The sequence below is a fragment of the Neopelma chrysocephalum genome, unplaced genomic scaffold (assembly GCF_003984885.1).
Source record: "Neopelma chrysocephalum unplaced genomic scaffold, ASM398488v2 Primary Assembly neopelma1_43, whole genome shotgun sequence".
NCBI lineage: Eukaryota > Metazoa > Chordata > Aves > Passeriformes > Pipridae > Neopelma > Neopelma chrysocephalum.
Genome location: NW_020897702.1, coordinates 22,800,758 through 22,827,254, shown reverse-complemented (window position 1 = coordinate 22,827,254; position 26,497 = coordinate 22,800,758). Strand labels below are relative to the sequence as shown.

The following is a 26,497-nucleotide window of genomic DNA, read 5'->3' as shown; positions in this document are numbered from 1 at the left end:
TTGCGTGTAACTTACTGTTATAAGGAGCAGAGGTTTGGCACCAAATATAAAGTCGATTGTGGCTTTAGTCAGAAAGTCCACCCTTGTATTTCCAAGATCTGGCACTAGTCACAATGTCTTCTGTGCACACATGCCTTCTGAATAGTAACCAAATGAAGGACAAAAACAACCCAGGCTTCCTATATCTAGATAATTCACTGCACTAGTTTAAGCCCTCCACTAACCATAATGAAGAAGGCAATGAAATAAAAAACCAAGAAATACAATTATCTGTAATAGAGAAGTTATTGCATTAATATGATTGCAATCAAATACCCTGGGTGAAAAAAAGCCACTGTACCTTATCACAACAAAGGAAACTAGAAGGCATCCCATCTTCTTGTCTATAACATATAATAACTTGTCTTTCACAGGAAAAATAAACAACATACTACTTGATATAACAAAAAGATTGTTTTCAAGGCAAATATTTACAAAACAAGTGACATTTGGGGTTTATTATTTTTTAACTATAAGACTACATCTCATTGTTCTTCAAATCCTAGCATTCTGTTTAACTCAACTGTATATGTGCAAGAAGCTTGTGAAGATTGCTCTACAGGGAAATTAGAGATGCTACTTCATCACCAGGTCAAAAGACTGTATTTCATAGAATCACAGAATGGCCTGGGTTGGAAGGGACCTTAAAGATCATTTAGTTCCACATCCCCTGCCATGGGCAGGAACACCTTCCACTAGACCAGGTTGCTCAGAGCCCCATCCAACTTGGCCATGAACACTGCCAGGGATGGGGCATCCACAGCTTTTCTGGGTAACCTGTTCCAGTGCATCACCACCCTCACAAGGAAAAATTTCTTCCTGTTATCTAATTTAAACCTCTTTCAGTTTGAAGCCATTCCCCCTTGACATACCACTGCATTCCCTTGTAAATAATCTTTCTTCATCTTTCTTGTAGTCAGGTACTAGAAGGCGTACTTTTTGGGGGTTCATTTTCTTCCTCATAGAAGAATTAATTCACATGACTGGCACCTAAGTTAACCTAAACCTCCTAACCACACACCCACCCACCCAGAAGATGTGTAAGATTCTCTCCTTATTCCTCTATCACTGAGGTTTCTTGGAGATAAGTCTCAAGGCTCATGTGTTTGCAATACTACGATTCCTTTCCAGGAGATTTTTAGAAGAACTTGCTGATCTTTCTGGGTTTATATGAGGAACTGTAAAGTAATGTTGGAGAAATATCTGTATACAGATGGATTATCTTGCGTTCTTGACTCAAAATGAGTTGTTTGCCAGCCTAACTTTGAGTATCATCAAAGCCATAACTTCAGACCTCAGGTATCTTTGTTTAGTAATAGCACACACAGAGATATCTGTGTGTTTGCAGATGGAGAGCAATGAGAGAGTGCCTTGGCAATAGTAGAATAAGCTGATTGATTTAGTTTCTTTGTTAAGAAAGGACCCACTAGCTTAGTATAGGTAGCATTCTGCCACAGAAACAGCCCTGCTGCAGGCATAGGTAGCCTTTATGGTTGTGGTTTGGTTTATTTGGGGCAGTAAGTATATTCTATCGGTAAAAGCTTATATTTACAAATAAAATCTGTCCCATTGTGAAAGACTATAGTAATACTACTCAACTGCAATTTTTTTTTCCTAGAGAACTGGCCACAGTGATTTCTGTCTTTAGGAATTACCTGACCTCAAATTTCGCTCACAATTACTGAAAAGAGCTCTACTTCTTTCCTGTGGGAATCATAAAATGGCATTTTGTGATGTAGTACTGTCTAGAGCTCCATGTTTTTTCCTGTTTTTGCAGTATTTGTGCTCACATTTCTTTTCATTCTGGTACTCCTTCTCACTCCTGCAGTTCATTGTCATCACCCAAGCATCGTTTTTGCTTGACGGCGGCGGTGAAGGGGTGGTAATTCTGTGTGTGTGCACAGCCTGGCAGAGCAGCTTTGAACCAGCCAGCTGAGAGTTGCAGTGGGTAGTGGCATGACCTCTGGCAAACCCCATATGAGAAGTTTCATTATTGCCCTCCTGCCAGCACCCCGGCTGGCACTCTAAAGCCAACTTGGATGTGTCTGCAAGACTGTAGCCGTATATTTGTGGTGTAGACACCGTCACCTTTCTTGTGAATGGGTTAATTGCTGCATTCAGAAGAGGCTCAACACAAAGAAACTTGGTCATTACAGCTGCAAAAATTAGTTGAAAAGCACTGAAGCAATCTGTGACTTTGACTATGACTGCTTCCTATAAAATCTTCTTTAAGTAGATTAGATTGTAACAATATGTTTAGGCATAGTAAAGGTCGAAATGCTTGGTTTGGCCCAGGTGGTTGGGGAACAATGCTGAAACATGGTAACTACAGATAAAGTCCAACTTGGTCAATAGGGTCTCCAGTCAAGCATGCAAGATTTCTTTCATTGTTCTAAGATATGTGAACCTTGTCAAAGTCCTCTAGCAGCTCCGCAAGCTAAAAGGATGGTGGGGTCATTAAAGAAAAAAGTATATCCCTAGCAGAATAGTCACAGCTTGTAGTGATTTCGATGAGTGATGAAATTTTTTTCAATGAAATGTGGTGGTGGGGAGAACTTTATATTTCAGTGGTCTATGTTGTTTTCAGTCCTGGAGAAGGCAATTGTATAAAAAGTCAATCAGTTGCAAGGATTCTGTTATACCAGTGACTCTGGTGAGTGTGGATGGGTCATCCATAACCTGTTTTCAAAACTGAGACCTTTATCCATATATGTGTAGAGGCTGAAATCTGAGCAAGAATAACTGTGTGAACTAAAGTATTAAGACTCTTTGCTGTGCAGTTTTGGTGACAAATGTGCCAGTCAAAGGTGAGTGAAGCAGGAATTTGACTGCTGTTTCTGCACTTGCATAAGCCTTAGAGTGGATACTGTTATACTATTGAAATTATCTTTCCTAGTTATACACAGGTTACCTGGCAGTTTTCAGGGTAAGGTAAAAATCCAGCGCTACACTTAGGCTATTAAGATAATCTACACTTCTTTTGGGAGAGCTTTGCAGTTTTTCTGTCCTTGCATGGACAGGAACAAGGGTTATTCAGCCCTCCTTTCTATGTGGTCTTGAGGGGAAGCAGCAAGGGTTCCATTCGATGTGAAGAGCTCACTAATAACATATCTGAATAAGGCCTCCAAAAATCTCTTTGTAGGTTCATTCTTCATACTCATAAATATAAATCAAGTTTTTATTAAAGGGGGAAAAGAAAATACTTAATAATGAGTATCAAGGGGGGACATTTGACATGTAATTAAAAAAATATAATAACTATTTAAGCCCTCTCCTCTAGTGGGAAAACTAGTCTGACTGCATGTTTCCTCCCTAAACCTCCCACACTAGCAATCAACTCATGTCTGGTGCTGAGAAATCATCTTGTGTACCAAACGCTGACACAAGCTGTACATGATGTTGCTCATGTATTTGCTCTCCCGGCTACCAGAAAGGTACTTGAGGCTGGCCATCTCTTGCATGCTGAAGGATGCCCAACTCATTCGCTGACCTTTTAGCCTCTAAGCAAATCCTTAACCTTTGTTTCTCTTTCACAGCTGCACACAACTCTCTTCTCTTCAGACCTGTAAAGTCTGCTCTCTGTAGGTAGAAGCATTTGCTTTAATTTCAGTAACAACACATGACAGTCACATGCAGAAAGAAGTAGCTCTCTGAGGATTTCATATTGCAATGGCTTTTCTCTGCTATGTGGAAAGTCTGTTTTTTAATTTCATTCTGCAGAAACGCCCCATAAATGCATTCTAACAACAGATTTATAGGTGTTCAAAGCACCATAGGTCACTCTTGTTTTTCTGTCCTTCCCTCCACTAGTTTCCAGTGCAATAGCTAGTTCCCCTTCTTTTCTGGAGTGATTTGAGAGGGGTCATACAGGAGTTCTGCTTCCCCTTGGAATTTCAGCCATCGGACTACAGATCTCACAAGGGTTTTACTGATGTAATTGTAAGGACCTGTAAGGTCCTTTCATGGAGTTGAAGTCTCTGATGACATAACAGATCCGAAGATTCTGTCTGAAGTGCAGGTCAGTCTGCAAGAAGGGAACTATGGAGCAGCAATGTCTTTACAGTTCTTCTGATGTGATTACATGAGTGCAGCTTTGTGGGCCAAAAAAAATTTCTTGCATATAGTTTTTGGAGAAATGCTATATGCCTAATCCAACTGCCTTGAGAAAGGAAGTGTGGATCTCGCTTCAAGGTTGTAAAATGATGTTAACAGAACCAAGAGTTCATAGGAGTTAAATCCGAGAAATGAGCAGGTGCTACCTTTTCTCATTTTTTTCAAGTCTGTCTTCAATGTAGGCATGGTATTGCTAGGGCTCTATTGTGAGAAAGAGTATGGACTTAAGAGTTTCTCGCAACTGGTTAATAACACCAAATGTTGGAGCCTCCATCTCTTTATGAATACTTTGATCTTTTTGCCATTGACCAACATCTAGCTTCTAAATCCATTTTTTGAGGTTGCAAAGGCTTTTTCTTTCCGCCATGACATGCCAGGAATTGAACTTGTTCCAGACACTTTAGGGAAGGCATACAAATGCTATTCAGAGCATGCAGCTTTCTCTTCCTTTATCTATTATTATTATCTACTTGGCAGCACAACAATACTTTTGTGTTACCCGATATATTAATTGTGCTACTTTAAGGATGCCCCCCAGGGAGAGCCTGTTTGTGCCTTCAACCCTTGACCTTATGCCTGAAACGTTTTTTTGATTTATTCCTCTCACATAAAGGCTATTTCTGCTTTGTCTCCAGTGAAAATATATTCTGCAGCTACATATTGGACTACTGAGCACTGTACAGAACAGGCTGGAGCATGTGTCCTTGATGAAGACCTGCCATTATTTATTACCTTTTATTATCTTTCTTAACAGTTGATGTTTCCAAGTTGTTGCAGGTCAAGCAAGCTGGCCTCAGACAAACAGGGAGCTAGAGAAAGTCCTCGTTGCATACTTTTCCCTTTTGAAGAACTTATATTTTTAAGACTACCAACTCACATACAACTAGTGCTAGGCAAAACTCTCTGCTGGACAGCACTGTGTGGCAATGAGGGAATGACTGGAGTATCCCATCCATGTCTAATGTCACACATAGTTGATAGTTCAAAGGTAACACAAGTGCTCTACTATTACGCAAAGTGGCAGAGTCCTGGCTGTTCACACCTGAGCAAAGCCTTCCAAGTCTGTTCTGTCACATTCCCATGGACTGCAGCACATGGGTCCCATAGGAACTGCTGAAAGAACTGGAGCAGCTGGATGACCTTTTCGCACACGGAAAATTAAAGAGAAGGTTGATTCACAGTAGTTTTAGAGTTCTTGAGTACCTTTCTAACTATAGAGTAAGAACACTTGATGCAGGTGACCTTTTTAAGATGGAGCAGGTCACCTGGGGACAAAACTTGATGGCACATTTAGCTAACCATGAGTCCTACCTGTTCTGCATAGGGGATCAGCAGACTTTGAATCCTGATAAAACCCAGGGAAATGGAAAGGAAGATTCACACTGGCTTTGGTAGGATTCAGATTTTGGAAATGTGTGGAAAAGCAACACTGAAGCCCATGACAGGCAACTCCTTGGAGCTGTGCTGAACAGACAGAGTCTGTGTGATTTACACTCCTGCTACATCTGTGGCTATTCCCCAGGAGTGGCTCTGAGTTCAGAATGCTCTAACATCACTTTGTTAAAGACACAGTGAAGATTAAAAAGTAAAGTCACGGTGAATCTTCTTGCTTTATCTAACAAAAATAAAGTGCAGTAGCATCTAGGCACTGTAGGATCCCACATATGTGCTCTCTTTAGAGCCTCAGCATAACACTTCACTGGCTTCTTGGGCATTTTGCTGTTTTCTTGATTCTCTGGCTCCCTTTTGCTCTGGCTTTCAGTAAGTCTTTTTTTCTTACGATACATATCAAAAGTCTTATAGTTCTTTAAGCTATTTTGTGAGTCCTCCACTGGCAGCACTGATCAAGAAGTTCCACAAGGTGCTGAAAGTTTCATACTGCTGGCCACTGAGTTGGAGGCATTTCTTGTCTTACCTGGCAGTCAGATGTTTCTGCTGAAAGGATCATACTATCATTCTTTTTAGGTGATTTCAAGGACTTGTTTTAATAGGAAAATATATGTACACAGCAGACTAGTATCTGTGTTAACTAAAGAACTAAGTGTAAATGTATTGTATTTGGCATTTTTGGAGATGGGAGGCAGCCCTTACAATTTTATGATTGATGCACATGATCCTGAAAACTCAGTATCTGAAATTCCTATCAGTTGTTATATCTTTTTATCTGACTTGCATTGAGGTTCACATGATGCAACCTTCACAAGAAAAAAAATAAGGTCACTAGTTGTGCTGGAGTTAAGAGTTATAGAGGTAAAAGAAGGCTATAAAATGCAGATTTTGCTAGGTATTTCTGGCATTGTTCCAGCCACTCCCTCTCACCCTAGTGTTTTGAAAATTTGTAGCAAAATTTAAATGCTGTGATCTTGAAAGAATCTGCAGTTCGTATCAGTTTCCATCTGACCAGACTTGCAGTTGGCCATTCATTGGAATGGCATTAAACAAAGGCTTTTGTTTAACAGTAGGCTGAGTTTACACAGCTGGAGAAGGTGAAGTAGCCTGATTGACCCCTCTTGAAGCTCACACAATCTTTTTTGCTGACAGGGATGGAAGACCAAAGGGGAGTTTGGGGTCAGTGAAAAACAATGTGGCCCTTTAACTTCTTTAGAGTCGTAACTTATTTCTCAGCATGTGTCTGTCTGTAGCAAAAGTCACCACAGGTCTCATGCAAACATGAAAACGTTGCTTTCAGTGTGACTTTTTGGGTCAAAGATTGTGTTCAGGGGTTGCTGTTGATGGGAAGAGAAATGCTGGGGATGGGAACTCTATGTTTTGAGCAGAATTGAGAGAATTGAAAGCTACTCCCCTCACAACATCATTTTCTGAAAATGTCCTTTTTTCACAAGATAGAAATCTCACCAGAATTGTCAGGGACAAAAAATTCGCTCATAACTTGTAATCTAAACATACGCTCCCTTAGTTTAAAACCATTCCCTTCTGTCCTATCACTATCTGCCCATGCAAAAAGTCACTCCCTCTTTTTTATAAGCCCCCTTTAAGTAACGGAAGGCTGCACTAAACTCTTCTTGGATTATTCTCCATGCTGAACAACCCCAACTCCCTCTGGTCATCTTAGGAAGAAATTCTAAGTTTCTACTGGGTGATTCTTAGAACAGGAGGTTTCAGTTGATGTCCTCCACAGGTCCCTTCCAAACCAACATTTATGTGCTTCTTCAGCTTCCAAACTTCTTTTGCATCTTTCTGGGTTTAAATGGAGCCTGTAGATTTCTGCCATGACTGCCCCTTATCACAAAGGTTCCTGCACTGCTCAGTGAGGCAGGATTTGTTTCATCTCAGCCATCTCTGGGCAAGGCTGACACCTCACTAAACAGTGCTCTCAGGGTGTACAATGGACTGCTCTTCTCCTACTGTGTCCTTTGTGGTTGTGTGGTCTGTCTCACATGAGGTACATTGCTGTTGAGTAAAGTGTTTGTAGGAAACAAAATTTGCTTTGAGCAGACCAGTTTCATGATAAATAAGTTTCTTCCAAGACTATAACTGTGACTGTGTCTTAACACCCCAACTGAAGAAGCAACAGCTCGGTGATATGATTCAGTTGTTAAATGTCTGCTCAGATTATTATGGATATGCAGTTGGTTTCTGTCTCCTTCCACCAGTGTAATCTGGTCAGCATGAAGGTCATGTTGGGTTACTGCAGGCTGTGAGGAACAGTAGCCACAGTGTGTGGCTGTCTGCTGTACCTGTTCATTAAATGAAGAAAACACAGTAGGAAATTTCTTGCACTTTGTCTCTCCATTGCAAGCTCCTTGTGGCTCTGTTTTTCAACCCCTCCACACCTTCTCCTTTTTCTTCCTGCAAGGGCTCCATTGGATCTATCATTCCTCTCTAACCCCTTTTAAAGAGTTTTTGTGTTACAGCTCTCTCATTTCTCCCACCATTAGGTTTTGGGTGGAAAGTTTCCATCACGTTGGCCAGGGCCCCCCATCCTGCCTGTGCCACAAGATGTCACTGATGTCAGGATGTCACTGATCGACCTGTCCAAGGTATGAATGTTTTAGCTTATGAAATACCTTACATCACTCATTTCTAGATAGAACAAGGAGTGGAGACTTGAACAAACAGCATTGCTAGTCAGAATATTTTATTACAAAGAGCAGTAAAATATGAGATGGGAATCTGAAGAAAACATTTCTTTCTAAATAGAGACAAAAACTACATAAAAGTTGTCCTTTGACTAGAATTCTGACATCTGTAAATTGTTCAGTTCAATTGCTGAAAAAGGTGAAGGTCAAAGTAATTTCTTCAGGATTTTCCTTCTGGATAATGTAAAGACCAAGCCAAAATCTACAGAAGCAGCAACAGCTGATTATTCTCTGAGATTGAGATTTCTTAAGAGGAATCTATGGCTAAGAACACACATTTCAGGTGTTTACCTTTACATAAAGCTCCCACTGGAATATATCATGAGTTTCAAAGAAGATGGATGGTCAGGGTTAACAATTTCACAGTATCTCCCTTGTTAGGAAGAACACTTTATCTGCAGTTTTTAATCCACACTGACCCCAAGTTCTTTTTGAAGTGTGGGCCAGAATGGGTCATTCTGATCTACTGCAATATGGGATTTGCTTATTCCTTATTATTCTACTGCTTTTCATTGCACTCCCAGAAACAATGAAATCTCTTATCCACTTCTTCCTCTATAAATGCTTGCCTGATACTTTCTGAATCATTACGTCTTCTGGCACATATCTGATTTCAGTTGGAAGGCAGGGAGCAGGGTGTGTTGTATTCTGAAAGGGCATATTCATCTGGAAAGAAGAAAGGATGAAGACATTTGCATGAGAGTGAGAAATCATTCTAAATGCACTGCTGTTTTTTAGTTATTGATTTTAAGCATCGTGTTCAAACTGTGGAACCACACTTCTTTTTGTTTATGGTTTGTAAGAAAGCAACTCCTAAAGTATCATTTTCTAATCTGCTTTATGTTGAAAGGAAACAAGAAATGAAAACACAGGAGGGGGAAACTGTCTATGCTCTGCAAACCCTTTGCAGTTTAGCAATCAAAAAGCAGCATAATTGCTAAGTGGGTCTCCATTTGTCTCTCCTTTGTTTTCAAAGGCCTTTTACTGAGGCCTACTCAGGTCGCCTACCTGTTTCGTAGTAATCATACATATGTACAGGCACTGGTTTGATGCCTGAGACAGGCAGGCTTTGCTCCACACTGAAGGAGAAGTTGATTTCTTTCTGAGAAACCTGGAAATGGCAAGAGAAGAAAATGCATCAAAACTTGTCTTTTCATAACTATCCCTGAGGCCAAGGTTGAACAGATGCATTTCTCTATCAGATTGTGTGACAAAATGTGTCATTCTGCAGTTCTCTCCAGTTTGTAAACTTGATGTCAAATCAGGTAATTGTTTAAAAGCTGCTACTAAATATATTTTGTTGCTGTTAAAATTGTGCGCTCTTTTCTTTCTTTCTCTTCATATTTCCATTGCAAATTAGCTCAACCATTCCCTGTTACTGTGGCTTTCAGCACATCAGCATTCATCCTGTAATTGAAAGTTGCTGTTTGTTTCTTCCCTTGCCTTTCCCAGCTAATATCACTTTCAGTACTCCTAATACTTCTCTCCATACTTTTCTCTCTTTAATGACTTTGAACTCAATATCTTCATTCTCCCTGTGGTTCTGTTCCTCATTCCACACTCTTGCAGCCAAATGTCCCAAGCTTTCCTTCTTGTTCCTCTTTCTCTGCTTCTCAAGCTTTCTCTTACATGCCTGGGATGGTGTCACTGTTCTCTTCTCCATTTGTTTGTGATTTTATCTTACTGACCTTTTAAAAGGAATGGAGCAATGGACAGGGATTCCAGATAACTGTCTCCATCACTAGTGCCCTTCTGGGTAAATTTTTCACACCTCAATGTCTCAGCTTCTCTGTGAATACAGAATACTAACTACAGTCTTCCTTAGTAGATCCTTGGAAACCAACTTATAAAAATTGCCATTTGAGATGTCTATATGATTACTACTTCTTTTTGCTTCACCTCTCTTTCTCTTCTTGTATTTTAAGATCCCTTCTGGTTTGAAGTATATTTTTCTCCTCTCTCATTCCCTTTATTAATGTCATTAATGGAGCAAGACTATTATTTTCTCTACAAGCATTTCTCTACAAGGAGGGCTACAAGATTTTCAGAAGAGATAGGCTGTGAAGGACAGGCAGGTGTGTTGCCCTCTATATTAAGGAATGGATGGATTGTGAAGAGCTGCCTCTGAGAAACAGCCACAAACAGGTTGAGAGCTTGTGGATAAAAATCAAGGACCAGACCAACAAAGGACACTTGGCTGTTGGGGTCTACCACAGGCCACCTGACCAGGAAGAGCCTGTTGATAAGGCCAGGAAGAATCAGCATCAGCTCAACATCAAATATATATATTTATAAATATATATATAGTATTTTGTGTGTGTGAGTGAAGTACCTTTACATCTTTAAGGCAAGTGTAGTGTTAATCTGCTATCAATGAGATCTTTCTTCTATCTGTGAGTCTGTTTTAAACTTCCAATTTAATAAAACTCCCAAACTTACCTTCTGAAGATAGAAGAATATGTGGTTGTTCTTGATGTCTACACGATCCACAACAGAATTCTCATCCTGAAACTTTAAACAAGGCAAAAGATAGCAATATTAATGCAGAGATTTGCCGAGGAGATTTACAGATTCCATAACAAAATGCATTTAAAGTGGCTGCCACGCTCCTTTTATGCCACCCTGCCATCTAGTCGCCAAAAAAAGAAATGCAAGTTGAGTGTGTTCATAACCGATGTGTGCAAGCCAGTCACAGTGGTGAACAGTTTTACTAGTCAGCTTTGATGCTTATGACTTTTATCATTAACTGAAAATGCTTTCATTTCAACAAAAGTTTACAATTAATTTCTGCAGCCCAAGCTGACTCAATAAAAACTTATCACAGGACGTTTAGGGGAAGAACCAGAAGTAACAAAGAGAAGAATAAAGTCCAATTGGAATGAAAAAGAGTGGAAAATGAGATAAAAGAGGCCAGTTGCACCTGGTCACCACAGTCTCTCCTGCCTTCTTATTAGTCTCTGTTCCTGACTATTTTCCTGGGTGAAGGGCTCTCTGTTCTGTGTGGATGTGTGTGTAGGCAGTGCCCATCACTGAATAAGGGACCACAGATAACAGAAACTGTGTGTTTGGGGTGCCAGAGACCCCAGAGTTCAGGTTTGTTGTATGTGGGTGTGTATGTCAGTGTGTGGTAGCCAGTGAATACCAAACTGGACTAGCTGGTGAGTTAGTAAAGGGACTTGGCAGCCAGCTACTGAAGCAGGTGTAAATCTGTCTCAAATACTGAAGACACCAGAGGATCTGAGTTAGCTACCAGAGGGACCAGGATGTCCGAGCCTATTTCTGGAGACACCGTGCGGTATTGGAGGGAGACACTGAGCAGGCTATTGGGCTGAACCGCCTACTGAAGAGTCATTTGCATGTGTCTGTGCGAGGTCACTAGGAGACCAGGGAACCCCATCCCATCTGCTGCATGTCTAAGACTGCTTATAGAGGCAGCCACCATGCATATATGTGGTGTCTCAGTTCCAGGCGCTGAATTGGGGCTGAGGTCTTGAGGAGGAATATGCCCAGGTGCCAGCAACTGTATAGAACAAGGATCCCGGGGCAGCTACTGGGCAGACTGAGTGTCCTAGGTCAGTTACCAGAAGGAGCCACATTGTGTATTTGTATTTGCTTGTGTGTGCATGTGCATATTTATTTATTTTTCTTTTCCACAATGAGCTTTTAGTCTGATCAGCCAGAAAAAGGAACAGGATAAGGCCATTTGTCCCATCTGTGTTTGTAGAAGTGCTGTCTTTACTGATCTGTGTGACCACCATGTATTTATGTATATATGTGTATATATGTATATATGTATATATAATGTATAGTGTGCATGCCTGCCTATTGGGAATACACACTGAACATTGCTGTTGGTTGGATATGAATGAGGATATGAAGCTGCAACAGTCTCACCTCTCTTGGGCTACTGGATTTGGCAACTCCTAACAGATTTGACTCCAACAGATGAACAGCTACAAGTCTGAGACATAGAGTATGTGACAGAAGGCTTTGCCCAGGGACTTTACAGTATTCCCATGGGGCTCCAATTTGCTAATCAGTGACTATTTTTATCAACTTCTTATGTTTTCAGGGTTTATTATTTACATTGGTTCCATTTTTTACCTTTTTCAGGGATGATTCTACAGGAACAAAACCTGAGAGCATCTTCACATCAATAATAGCCATATTGGAGACTTTACGCTTTCCTGTGTAACTAAAATGAGAAAAGTTCTGTTAATCTGGTCTGCAAATGGAAAGGAGACCAGTGAATAACAATTTCAGCTTCCAATAATCCTGTTTTTCTTCCTATAGCTGCACAGCAGCAGACTGCCTGTATTTAAATCCTTTCTTGTATGCTTTACAAAACTGTGAATGCAAGAGGATAGATCAATGAAAGAAAGTTACCTGGCGAAGAGGACAAGGTCAAACTTTGGTGGATAGTTGCTTGTGCAAGATATATTTGCTGTCCTTACGGAGAGAGAAAATCCTGCAACTTTATTTGGCAAATGGATGTTGTATCTCAGGGTGGTCTAAAAGAGATGGAAAGTGTGAGATGGTAACAGACTTAAAGAGTTTTGTGTCTTTGGCATGACATATGCAGAGGAAAATAGTATGGAGAACCCCATGCTTATATCTTAGGTGGTGCTGAGTTTCCAGCTCACTTACCTGCAGATAAACACAGCCAGTGCCATTCACTTCCACACTGTAATTCCCCGGAATAGTGGGCAAGGAAGCCTGCTGCAGTAAGAAGCGGTTCTTGTCATTCACCTGGAAAATCCTACTGGGGGACTCCATAGAGTGGACTTTGACCGTGTTAAGATTTGTTTTTGAGAAGGTGAGGTATCCATACTGGGCTAAAGCTTGGAGAGCAACAACAGTATCCTGAAAAGAGAATGATCCCCAATCAGATACCCAAGTGTAAGATGGTACATGAGATTAGCACAGCTCCTATTTCCTTGATGCTTTATCAGTGCTCATAAATGGAGAGGGGCTTCGCAAGGAGCTAGGGAGACAAGATACAAGTTCCTTGTAGAACTTGTCCTGGTGGAAAAAAAGCTGTCCCTAAGTCAGCAGTGTGCCCTGGTGACCAAGAAGGCTACCTGGGGTACATTAGGAAGAGCTTTGCCAGCAGGTCAAGGGAGTTGATCCTGCCCCTCTTCTCAGCTCTAGTGAGGCACATTTGAAGTGCTGTGTCCAGTTCTGGGCTTCTCAGTAAAGATAGACATGGAGCTCCTGGAGCAGGTCCAAAGGAGGTTGACAAAGATGATTAAAGGAATAAAGCATCTCTTATAAGGAAAGGCTGAAGGAGCTGGGCCTGTTCAGCTTCAAAAAGAGATGAATGAGAGGAGACCTCATCAATGTCTATAAGTATCTGAAGGGAGGGTGTCAAGAAGATGCAATGAGGCTCTTCTTAGTGGTGCCAAGCAATAGCACATGAGGCAATGGGCAGAAAGTGATGCACAGGAAGTTCCAACTGAACACAAGGAAGAACTTCTTTACTGTGCAGGTGACCATGCACTGGAACAGGTTGCCCAGAGAGGTTGTGAAGTCTCCCTTCCTGGAGATACTAAAGAACCATCTGCATGCAATCATGTGCAATGTGCTCTAGGATAACCCTGCTTGAGCAGTGAGGTTGGACCAGATGACCCACCGTAGTCTCTTCCAATCTGACCCATTCTGTGATTCTGGGGCAACAGATTTCAATTACCCCAGAAGAGCTGGTATAATGCTGTGGCAACAGTGACTGCTGTCTACTGCTGACTTGAAACTCAAGTAAATTGTCATTACCAAAAACTAAATTATGTATGAAGCTGCCGACAAAGAGCATGATGTGTCCTGACAAGATAACCTATGTGAGCACCAATTATCAAATATCATTCAAATCAATATACAGTCAGGAAGCATTATCTTAGTACTGAGATTCAGCTTGCCACCTGAACTGCTCCCAGAAGCATTCTTTTTACCACACCCAGTTGTTACCTGGCTGGAGGAAAAACCACCATATGGGTTCTGTTGTTTGATAAGCCAGAACACAATGCGGGAAATATGGGACAAGTCTTCTGGAGCAAATTTTGTTCTGTTGAGCAAAGCCAGAAGAACATAGCTAGTAATTTCAATCTCAGCAGAAGGGGCACGAGAATAGAAGTCAGGGAAATGTTCTGCTGGTGGCTTATTTTCTCTCTGCCAATGAACTGAACCACCTGAAAACAGAAAAGTGGGGTGTAAAAAGAATGGAAAAATTACTTGCTATTTTATTCATTGCAGTATCATTGCAGGAAATAGATATACAATTTTGTCTCTCCCTCTATTTTGGCAATTTTTTAAGCTGTGGGTGTCCTACACTGGGTAAGTTTTATTCCCAGGGTGGAAAAAAAATCAGAAAGGGATGGAAAGAGAATTAATAAAAGGAGGCTGTATAAGTCAGAGAGAGATTGAAGTGAAGGCAGGGCAGCAGAAGGATGCTAAGGCAGTCACAGACAGAAGCACATAACATAGTGGAGGGAACTGGGCTTGTTCAGCGTGTAGAAGAGGAACCTAATCAGGTAATTAGGTACAATCTTCCAGTACCTTGGACTGAGACTTGTGGGGGACTCTATCTCCACCTAAATTGTCTCATAATTCTTGGAAGATCAGGCCACAGCTCAAACTTTTGTGAAGCCCAACCAGACAGACAGAAAAACTCCTAGAGATAAATTCAGTAGCATAGCAGGCATAAAATGGGAAGGGAGCAGCATGCATGTGAAAACTGTGCATCAGAATAGCTTACATCACACAACAGGCCATTCCTTCAGCTGTATTGCTTGTACCATGTCCATACTGCCCTTACCATCTCTGACAGATGTCTTGTCCAGCTTCTCCAGGAAGAACTGGTGTCTTTTCTCTTTGCCAGCTAAGCCATAAGCATAGGCAAAGAGGGCCTGGTTATACAGGTTGTGGACCCCATTGCTAAATGCAGTCTCCAAACAGTTCATGCCGCTCTGAATGACAGGATGCTGATAATGCAAAACACAGTAGGCTTGTCAGATACTTGGGTTTGTGTCTCTGCTTCTCTTTAAATACTTCCATCACTGTTTAAGCTGCAATCACTGACCCTTCATGCTAGAAATATACATCATCCATGGCATGTTTAAGGGCCTAGAGTGTGTATCAAACCTTTCAGCCTTACAGACTATCTCTGCGAGATCTACTTCATCTCAGACATTACCAGCACACTACTTACCATGTCTTATCTACGCAGCTTCACTTAAACATATGGCACCAGGTTCTTGTAAAGATACTGGAAACTAAATTAATGTTGCTGAAGAACTATTTGATTCTGCACAATGTTTTCGTCCTGGTCTCAGATACTTAAATGATGTCCCATACCACAGTAACTGAGAAATGTGCAAAAAATCAGCACATCTAGAACATATTTGTCAGCTTGGGAACAATTCTCCTCTTCTCCATTATAAAAGAACAAAGTCAGCATAAAAACAAGGTGACAAGGAAATGCAGGAAGTATACTACGCAAAACAGAACTTGGATGTCATTGCCCCATGTCTATCTAGTATTCCCACCAGCAACTCGTCATTTCCTTCCATTACTAACAATTCCACAGGGAAATGGAAACACAGCTTGGATCCAAATGTACAGAGTGATTTTGCAGGACTGAAGGTTTGAATAGCCTGAACTTTGGACTGGGCAAATTCAGAGAAAATTCCAAAGTGGACTCTGGATGGAATGGGCAAATTCAGTCTGGATTTTGCACCTACTTAGACTACTATTACTTAAAACAACTGGATTCCATAGAGGTTTTTTAAGTTAATCCATAGTCACTAGATACATAACTGATTTGTTACACTCATCAAATACTTATGGCTACTTCAGGGTTCTGGAAACTACTGTCTACAAACTGCTACTGTCCTACAATCATTATTTGAGTTCCACATTGTTAAATAATATAGATGCGAGGACTATGACTTGTGCACTCTTTGACAAATGGCTAACTGTACTAACAGAGCACCAAACACCTACTGCAGCAGAGTGTCCAGCCTCCAGCAATGCTGCCACCACGTAGGCTGTGAGTGAGTATTCAACCTCTTCTCCACCCTGATGAAAAACAAGTGAAGAATTGGTAAGTACAAATATCCTAGAAAGAAACAACATAATTAATTCATAGCTCATATATCAGCTAGATTTGAGATCAGAAGTAATTTCTGTCTCCCTGTGCACACAGGAACAAGAAAGATCAGGTTCACTTAATATAAAGTTAAAATTATTTAATGCATTTTCTTGACTTTTGCATATATGTGATAAAGCACATGATAACCTGTGACTAAGCACATAACACAGTAATGGAAAATAAAGCCTGAGACTTAAAACTCAGAAAGTTCTAATTGTTTTTACTTCATCATCCATTGCAGACATAAGGATCATGCTCTGCTTGTATATGAGAGACACAAGAGAACAGTACTAGGAAGAGTAAGGGTGTGGTGGCAAACTTATGTCTGTCAGAAATTGTCCAAATCAATCCTAACAGCGGGACTGAAAGTTTGGGACTATACTCAGTTACCTTCAAAGCATTGTTGAAATGCGACCCAGCATTTTCAAAGCAGCCATCTGACTTCTGCTTGCTTGCCAGCCAGATCAAAGTTTGAGACTGGACATTGTCATCAATGTAGATGTAGCGTTTGGCTTGTGCAAATGACTTATACACAAAGGCAGTGAGCCTGCAGGTGGTCCAGAAACAGAAAGCAGGTATGGTGTGAACAAGACCAAGAAGATTTACCAGTGCATAGGATGTGCATAGAAAATGACATAAAATGAACTTCATGTTTGAGGTTAAAGCAGCGTTTTCTAAGTTATAAATAAATAACTTAGATAAAATCCTGATATTAAATACAGACCTGATACTTCTCCTAAAAAAACATGTCCTGAAATCATTTTTCAGAGCATGGGTAAAGTATAGACACAGCTCGATGATTGATGTCAGTAATTTCTAAGCTTAGTTAATAGAATTATGAAACAAACCAGATCAGAAATTCAAAGTTCTGTCAGGTTGCTCATCTTTTCTCCAATCATGTGAAAGTCACTAGGAATAGAGATATCCACATCTTCTCTGGGCATTTGTTTCAGTGCTGCAGCCTTCTCCTGGGCAAGATTTTTTTTCCTTCTACCCAGTTAGAGTTGGTTTTGTTGCCATTTGAGTAAGGACATACTCTTGTCCTTACTCTGTGCAACCCTGACAACAGTCTGTCCCTGTGTTTTCCACAGTCCCCATCTAGGTAGCAGAAAGCTTCACCTAGATTTCCCATTAGCTTTCTTTTCTACAGGCTGAACAAACCCAGATTCTTCAGTTTCCCCTTGAACATTATGTACTCCAGCTCCCAGCCATCATACCATCCTTTTGTTGCATTCTTTCCAGTTTACTAATCTCTCCTTTACTAGGGGATTCAAATTATTTGAGCTATATCCATTTAGACCATTAAAAATAAGAATCACTGAATACTTTGATCATTTTTCAAAGCCTAAAGATCCTATGTTAGGGAAATAGAAATTATTATCACCTACCATACACTCCCTTCCCTATCTCGTCTCCCAAAGGAGCTGTAGGATCCATCCCGGTGTTTGTATGACAACTGTTTTTGATAACCTGAAAACATAATAAAGAAGACACATTTTCTAATCACAGAAAAGGACTAGCTCTGCTGTTTGTTCAACTGAAGCAGTAAGACTTTTGGATTTAACATCAAGTAATGTATGTCTGGTGAATATAGCCAATCACTATGAATTCTAGCTGCTTTTACTCCTGGAAGAATGACATGCTGTTTTGAGGTGCTTTCATTGCCTGATCCTATGCAATAAACGCGGTGCTAGAATTCAGAGATTGGTGCTCACCATGTAGAGCTTAAGAGCTCAGTACACACAATCACAATATTAAATCACTCAGAATATTCTGAGTTGAAAGGGACCTACAAGGGTCATCAAGTCCAACTCCTGGCCCTGCACAGGACTTCCCCAAGAATCACACCATGTGCCTGAGACTGTTGTCCCAACGCTTCTTAAACTCTGTCAGGCTTGATGCTGTGATCACTTTCTGGAGGAATAAGATGGAAGAATTTGAGAACCTCTCACCTGTGGATAAATATCCAGTACCCTTGACTCTAATCTCTTCAGTCAGCTGCTCAGTTTTATTCAGATAATCCAGGGCATAGATGTTGGGTGCGAACAAGGCCATGTTCTGTTCTCCGCAGCCATAAGGCATATGGAGAAGGTTATCTAAGTTCCTCAAGGCTGTACCCAAAATATCTCCTGAAGAATGAAAGATATAAGAAGTCAGCTCAAACTTGCTTTCATTACATATCATTATACATTGCTTTATATTATTATGAATCCAAGAGCAATGACTAATATAGAGTAATCACAGTAACCAAAGACACAACATACAAGAAAAGCATTATAATGCCCCACTTGTTATGTCTTGTCTGAATGCTGGACACCTGGAAGAAACTGAGAATTTGAGAGAAAATGAATGAGCATGAATACTGGCTGGCATGGCTTCTGAGAAACAGCTATGAATCCTTAAAAGGCTTAGATTTCCCTGCCCTTTACAACCTTCTTCCTGTGTTTTCATATACATGTGAAAATGCTGTGTGGGTAAGATGCTGATGGGTTACAGAGGCTATATTGCACAGTATCAGCACATCTCACACAGACACAGGTATGAAAAACAATTGTAAATTGTATTTAGAAAACAATCTGAATTCAGAACCTCAGAAAAAATTCACTGAAGAGAACTCTCAAGTCTCAATAATGACTTTCAGATAAGTAGAGTTGATTGGGACCTGAAACTTTTATTTTATGGGAGCTTATTGACTTACAAATGTTTTTCATTATGCAAAATGATAAATTTGAAATTATGCAGTCAGCAAAGTTCTGAAGCCTTCTTTCCAAGAAATCAAGATAATTTTTTTCAAAGAAGTCTGCCTTATGTTGCTTTTCAGCTGAATTAGCTGTTTTACTATACAGAACAGGATATGCTAATGCAGTATAATCTGAAATGCAATATAAGTTGAAATAATTGGACTATTTTGTCTTCTCTTGATATGAGAAAACTTTGAGCAACTTTTGCCTCTCACTTCCATTTTGCAAAGAAGAAAACTTATACTCTGAAATCAAGATTAATTACTTCCTCAACTTTACATTAAGTTTGCATGTGTATACATGATAGCACTTGGTGCAGCACAAGAGGAGTGCCATTCACTTTTATTCTTAGTATTAAACTTACCAATGACAGAAAAATAAGCTCTGGCTGATCCCTGCACTAGGTTTCTTGGCAAGCTGAGAGGCACTGGTTCAGAAATCTTTATGCCTGATGAGAAAAGGTAACAACAAGAATTGTTAAACCCATGGGTTTTTTCCAGAAGTCTTCACTTCTTAAGCATAATCACAATGACTTTTAGAATCTACAGTCTTGGTAAAGAAAATGCCACAGAGACTTGCCCAAAAAGTCAAAGGAATCTCTGAAAACCCTGAATTTTAGCCTAGCACCATGACCCTGAGAACCTCTTTCCTCTCCTGGAAGGGTCTCTGGTTTTGTGAGACAAGATCTACAAGACAGTGAAGTAGTTCCACTGACTCCCTGGAATGAATGAATGAATAAATAACTGAATGAATGAATGAACTCGCCTTACCTTTTGCACAGATGAGGGAGCTCTGCGTCAACTCCTTTTTAACACCTTCAGGCTGTTTGATTGCAGGGAAGTGGTCAGGAAGAGGAAGGAAAGTGTAGAAAATTACCATGAAACCACAACAATTCAAGGATGTGAATCAATATGCGAATGTGACTATCCAAACAGTGTACTGCTTGTACCCAGTCCTGCCCTATCTCCATTACGCTATCTCTTGGTCCATGACTCTCTCTCTCTTATCCAAAATCCTGTCCAGAGCACCTTCCTTCTTAAAAAGCAGTTATAAAATAGGCATTTCCAGCCTCTGAGAGAGACTCTGTCCAACTAATCCTATGTAGCTGTTGCTTTATGATGCTCAAGACAGATCCTTTTCATTTTATGTCTTCCCTCCAACCCCCTCCCTAGTTTGCAAGTCACAGGCTAAGGGTATTTAAAAGCGGGTATGGAATCTCCTCCCTTCTGGCAACATCTCTACTGACATCCATGGGTTGTCAGGGTATGTGTGCTCATGTTCCCAAGAAGGAGACAGTGGAAGGAGGACAGTGGATGACACTCACCACTGTGATTTTTCAGTCTCATTTTCATAAGGAGAACCCTACTGTACACAGCTCCATCTGCATCAGATGCCTTACCTGCTTACACTAGATGACTGCTTCTAGCCCACAGCTATAGATAGGAATTACAATTTCCATGAGGCAGAAAGCACATGCAGATCTCCTACCATACCTCAACAAGTAGGGTTTGAATCAAGGTGTCCCTGTAAATTGTTTCCTCTTCTGAAGATGTGCTGTTTTCAGTACCTCTGGTATTCAGTTTGGCCTCAGCTGTAATCACGAATTTCACCTCACCTGGAAAGCCACGCACCAGTGCAAGAAAAGGAAGTTATCTTCAAATGTCTACAATTACCCCTGGTTTTCACTGCCTTTTCTAGGCTAATGAACTTCTGAGAAATGTATTTTCTTTAAAGACAGTTCAGCAGAAACAACTTGCATGAAGGCTCCGCATCTGTCCACTAGTGGCAAGGAGAAGTTGCCTGGGTCATAGTATGAGTTAAAAAATAGGAGTGATCCTGGCCAAAAAATGGACAGTTCTCACTACCAGTTTCCACCTCTTCTTAGCCTTTTGCTGAGCTTTTTCTGGCCTAGAGCAGTGTTGCAACAATTTGGTTATAGCTCTGTTATGCTTTAGTTGTGCCTCTTTCCTTCAGATGGAATTTATTAACTGAGGGACAACACTGAGGAGCAGCCTCAGTGCTGCAGCAGCACTGAGGACCAACCCTGAAGTTGCACAGTTGATCTCTCACCTCTGATATCATTGCATACTGGAAATCCAAAGGAGCTTTTTACTTGGAGCAAAATGTGTAATTATCAGAGTTATCGGGGTGAGACAGTAGCCTTCTTTTTTTCAGCTTTGCAGTATTATTATGCATATCCAGTTTTCATCTCACTGTAACTTTGCAACTTTCCAAGCAAGTTTGAAATAATTCAGTCATACAGAGTTTTAGAAACAACCCTTTCAAGAAAAGGTCCATCTGTGATTCATTTTCAGAAAGTCTTTGCTAATTAAAAGTTTATTTGTGTTACAACTCTTGGAGCACTTACACATGCAAGTCATTGTAACCGCTTTTTAAAAAAAGGCAACGTTGAGTTTAAGGCAGTGTGAGCTAACACAGCTGTAGAATTGGATAAGAGCAATTTCCTCTTTGCCCATTGAGAATCCAGTCCAAAATTATTAGCAGATTATATTCTTACTGAATACATTTGGTTAGATACAAAACTGTTAGGTGGAAGATCATATGCACATGAAAAACTGACAGCGTTTCATACATCTGGCAAGTGAAGAGTTTGTCCCAAAATGGGCAGGAAATGGACTAACCAAAAATCAGAAAAGAGAAAATACCAGAACAATTCATTGCTCCTTCAGTGCATCTAAGGAAGCTTTAGCAGAAGTACAGTACTAAATTTGCGGAGGAGTTGTCCAGAAAAGCCTGCTTGTGGATTATTGGTGCTGCATTAAAGGGTGGAAGTAGAAAGATCAAACAGGGACAAATCAAGGTGATGAAAAGACAATCTTACCGAGTTTGTGGGGGCTAATAGCCCAAATATAGGTTTTTCTTTCATTGGCACACACTCTTGCTGTGTTACCCTCTGGTGAAAGGATTTCTGCCTTGTAGTCACTCGACTCTGCTAGTATGGCACTGATCTGAGATGAAGAAAGAAGGAGCAAGATTACGAATGAAATCAACTGCCCTTAAAGTTAGGCTGCAGAGCAAGAGAAACTTGCTGAAGAAGTTATTTGTCATCTGCATCTGTGGGATTGTACCAGAACAGAGGGAAGAGACATTTCTCTGAGGAAGTGGCAAACCCATCTCTTTTCTGCCCACTGTCAGTGTCTGTTTTTGACAGAAGTACAGTAAGGTGTCTGTGCTTATCAGCTGAGTTGCCTTATTGAGTGACTGTTGCATAACTCAATATTTATTGTGTTTTGCAAGTACATGTCCATACCCTCTGCTCAAGTTCCTCCTTCAAGAGCAAAAAGAAGAGCTAAGTTATGTAGGGATAAAGAGCAAGTTCTTATCATCCATGGACCAGCCACAGACGGAATGGACCGGGCAGAGGATACAGAGGAAGTTAAACACTTCTGCATTTCTGTTGTATTATGCAGGGGAATTCTGGGGTCTCTGGGAAACAGGCAAAACATATAGGAAGTAAAAAGGAACTTGATATACCTGGACACACTTGTTGAGGTAGTTGAAGACGTTGGCTATTAAATTAAATTTTTCCCCTCGAATAACAGAGTATGGCAAGGTGAGATCCACAAAGAATGGTTGGAATGCTGTCAGTGAAACAGGTGAGGTGATGCCCAATCCAGCATCATCCTGCACACAGAAAGCACTAGCTTTCCATTCTGTGATGGTGTCAGGAATGGTGTAAATGGCATTGACCTCTCCTCTAGAACTGAAGAGAATAAAAAGAATGGAATGGGCAATGATCTTAGGAATTTTTCAAGACAAATAATAGAATAGGCTTTCTGCTGGAGTTAGTACTTCTGTTTTCATCTCACTTTCTGCAAGATACTTCTCCATATTTTTTAAAAAAATTATAATTCTTGAAGTAAAGATCAAGGTGCTGGTGAACTACATGTTAAAAAGCACTCAAATACTCAACTTTTTAAATTTAGAAATATCATTTGTTGAAAAACCAGAATGCCCAAACACACAGATTAGAGACAATAAATTTAGACTAATGTTCTAGACAAGTGCCTGTAGGCAGTTAAGATGGAGATATTCTCATTCCAGATGCTGTGATTGCCTGAAAGAAAAACAAAATAACCCAAGTTTTCTGCTGCTGAATTAAAAATTGGTTGAAAAATAACAAGTTTCGCTCCTGCTCTCTCCTTAACAAACACTTTTATGTTACTCTTAGGCCTTATTTCTCCCCAACAGAAAGATGAGGGACAGAGCACAGAATATTTGTCATTCATAGTTCAAGTAGGTTTGTCACTGTGTACAAGGTTGGGAGTTCAGTGGTCATTGATCAACATGGGAAAAGTAGGCCCACATCTACAAAGCAAACATATGTTCCATAGTTTCTTCACAGAATCCATTTTAGCTACATGAATCAACTCAAAAATTCACACAGGAGGAAAGCAATGAAGATGAACATACTCACTCAGTGTGAACCAGATCCCAAATCCAGGTCTCAGGGAAGAATTTTCGAACAATGCTAACACCACCCCCAATAATCCTTGACTCATCTAGAAGTGGGGTTATGGTTAAAGTATAATATTAGAGAGGTCAGAACACAAGAATCTAAACTTTGGTCAGACATGCTTGACACCATAAAAATGAACACCAAGTGTTCTGTTTAAGCTTTTTTTCATTCTTTTTCCCATCAAAAAAAGGAAATTCTAACAGATCAAGGGTACGGTAAACAACAATTTCTTACCTATTCTCTTTTCCCATGGGGAAAAACCTAGAAAAATTAGCTATTTCACAAGACATTTCACTTCATTTCGTACTGAAAGGTCTCATCATCCAGTTAGAAAGGCATCCTCTACCAGTAGCTCGCTGATTTGCAAATGGGCAACAGTGACCAATATTGCCATCAAAGTTTATAATGCTTTACAAACCTTCCTGAAAATTTATTAATTTTTACCCCATTCAGTAGTTAAAACCAGAGCTGACTCTCAAGTCCATTGGAAAACTACTTTTGTTCTTATAATCATACTACAGGTTTGATTTCAGGAACAAAGATCCTCTCTCCAGTTTTCCATGGACTCACTTGTGATGTCTGAAAACTAATTTAGTATGGAGGTACCTCAGATTTCATGGCTGTATCATGGAAATAACAATACTTTCTCATTCTGCTGGACCTAGAATCACAGAACCACAGAATCATTGAAGGAAATCTAGGTTGGGAACAATCCCTGTAGTTCTCTAGTCCAATCTTCTTGAAGCAGGACTAGCTTCAAAGGCAGATCAGGTTGCTTAAGGGCCTTGTCCAGCTCAGTTTTTAAGATTCGCAGTGATGGAGACTCCAGAATCTCCCAGAGAACACCTTCTAGTGAACCACAATGCTCATAAGGAAGAACTTTTTCCTAGTATTGAATAATACTTTCCCCTGTAGCAACCTATTTCGCTACTTTTGCTCTTTTGCTGAGCAATCTGACTTGAAGAAAGATAATCATAATTCTTGCTGTCCTATAAAGGCTTTGGAAACTATGTGCTAAGTGTGCTAAGTGCTGTGTGAAGTCTTGACATTGGGAATTGCCATTATGTTTCTGAATTGACATTTCGTTTTAAATACATAATTGAATTATGATTTGATGAAAGGTTCTGACCTGAAAAACCCTGGAAAACTAATATCAGTTTATGAAAGAAGCAGCATCCCAGTACTCCATGTCTTTTCTACATGCACTGTGCACCTAAGCGAGAGAGAATTTACTCTACTGCAAGGACTGTCAGAAAGAGATTACTAGATGCAAACCGGAACACATAGACTTTTTCCCCCAAAAAAACCCCAGCATACTGGCTGTTATTTTATACAGGCAACAGTTTTGAAGACCAGGTAGGCTGAGACTGAAGATACAGAATTAACCTTCTTTTACCTGAGACCTTGGCATTGGCGTGGGCACCATAAAGGTGAGGGTAATCTTCCACATCTAATTTTTCTTCATTGCACAGAACTGGCTTCCGTAGCACAGAGTTGGTGAAGACTTTCAGACCCATATCCTAAATGTGAAAGAATCTGTCAAATCACTCAGGGGACACACTAGCTACCAGTGCATATCACTGGTTACCTTACCTCATCTCTCTCCTCCCTCATCACATCCCATCCCATTCTTTCAGCCCTGACTGTCACAACTCTACCTCTCCAACCTTCTGTGCATTTTTTATGTGTTCTGTAAAGAGCAGTAATAATTGGTCTGATGTTAGCCTTATGTCCTAGGCCATGGGACCAGTGGGAGATGGAATCAAACATATCAGGAACCAAGTGGCCTGAATCAGGGACACAAATCTTTAGAAGGAATGCCTGAAGTCATGAGCCAAGGCCGTGGTCCTGCTTAGGAAATGTCTATAAGACATGTCTACTGAGAAGCACAGGCAGGATCCCAGTGAATGTATCTAGTAGTGATTTTCAGTCCTCCTGAGTAAATGATGGGGATAAGAAAGCAGAAACTGGATGATTGGAGACTTTAGGCTGTTTCGGGCATCAGCTGCCTTCTCTTAGCAGTAAGAACCTGAGAAAGTTGAATGCTAGTGTACATGAATTCTTCTGGAACACCTCCCACTTAAAGAGCCACAGAAACCACATACCTTGAAAAGGCTGTAGACATCGCCATCACGACTGACATTCACAGGTTCAAAGTACAAGCCATCAAAAAAGATGGTTTTGGTTGGGGTGCACTGCTCTGGCTTGACATCTTCAAGGTTGAGCCCATTGTAGTAATAGCCATATAAATCCCTCACGCTAAGTTGGTAGTACACCTAGGAAGTGAGAATGATGAGTGTAAACATAAGGAGGGTCTCAGGTAGGTGCAAAATCACATATATTCTAAGCCTGTGGTGGTCCCTGAGCAATCCTGTCAATTTTGGTGTGCTTGCCTACTGATGCCTACCTAGAGAGGAGTAAGCAATTTGGCTGGTGATAACACAAGAATGACTGGACTGTACTGTCCTCCTTCTGAATTGAAATGGCTTTGTGGAGTGAACTTGAGCAAAAAGCATAGAGATACACTCCTGAGTTAAGCCAAGAGGAGACTGGAGTTTTACATTATACTGGATGACATCTACCATTTTGTTCTTGGCCCAAGGCCTATTTGAGCCATAAAAATTCAATTTTGACATAATCACTCCACAGTGAGGAAATATTCTGTCAAGGATTTACACTAGGCATGTTCTTGGGATACGTGTTACACTGTCATGCTTTCCAAAAGCAATGTGCTGCTATCAATTTCTGTCTTTGACATGTACAACTGCCTTAGACATTTCTTTAATCACAGATATTTTCTTTGCAAAGATAAAATAAAAATACAGTCAGCAGCAAAGAGATCACAGGTGGGAACTCTGGATGTTATTCTGGATGTTCCTAG

At 40.5% G+C, this 26,497-nt stretch overlaps 1 protein-coding gene across 1 annotated transcript in view; it reads right to left on the bottom strand.

The window, feature by feature from the left end:
• Window positions 1-8,745: 8,745 nt before the first annotated feature.
• The window catches only part of LOC113964864 (ovostatin-like), a 29,938-nt gene continuing 12,186 nt past the window's right edge, over window positions 8,746-26,497 (bottom strand). The window contains exons 16-35 of the mRNA XM_027677622.1: window positions 25,722-25,892; window positions 25,013-25,136; window positions 23,575-23,659; window positions 22,632-22,860; window positions 21,979-22,105; window positions 20,630-20,751; window positions 19,907-19,958; window positions 19,501-19,584; window positions 18,348-18,524; window positions 17,784-17,865; window positions 16,786-16,942; window positions 16,248-16,322; window positions 15,061-15,226; window positions 14,214-14,434; window positions 12,900-13,115; window positions 12,639-12,763; window positions 12,357-12,447; window positions 10,692-10,763; window positions 9,261-9,363; window positions 8,746-8,918 (exon numbers count right to left, since the gene is read on the bottom strand). Of these exons, the coding sequence (XP_027533423.1) occupies window positions 8,866-8,918; window positions 9,261-9,363; window positions 10,692-10,763; window positions 12,357-12,447; window positions 12,639-12,763; window positions 12,900-13,115; window positions 14,214-14,434; window positions 15,061-15,226; window positions 16,248-16,322; window positions 16,786-16,942; window positions 17,784-17,865; window positions 18,348-18,524; window positions 19,501-19,584; window positions 19,907-19,958; window positions 20,630-20,751; window positions 21,979-22,105; window positions 22,632-22,860; window positions 23,575-23,659; window positions 25,013-25,136; window positions 25,722-25,892 (2,532 nt within the window). The 3' untranslated portion in view covers window positions 8,746-8,865. The remainder of the gene's footprint in view (window positions 8,919-9,260; window positions 9,364-10,691; window positions 10,764-12,356; window positions 12,448-12,638; window positions 12,764-12,899; window positions 13,116-14,213; window positions 14,435-15,060; window positions 15,227-16,247; window positions 16,323-16,785; window positions 16,943-17,783; window positions 17,866-18,347; window positions 18,525-19,500; window positions 19,585-19,906; window positions 19,959-20,629; window positions 20,752-21,978; window positions 22,106-22,631; window positions 22,861-23,574; window positions 23,660-25,012; window positions 25,137-25,721; window positions 25,893-26,497) is intronic.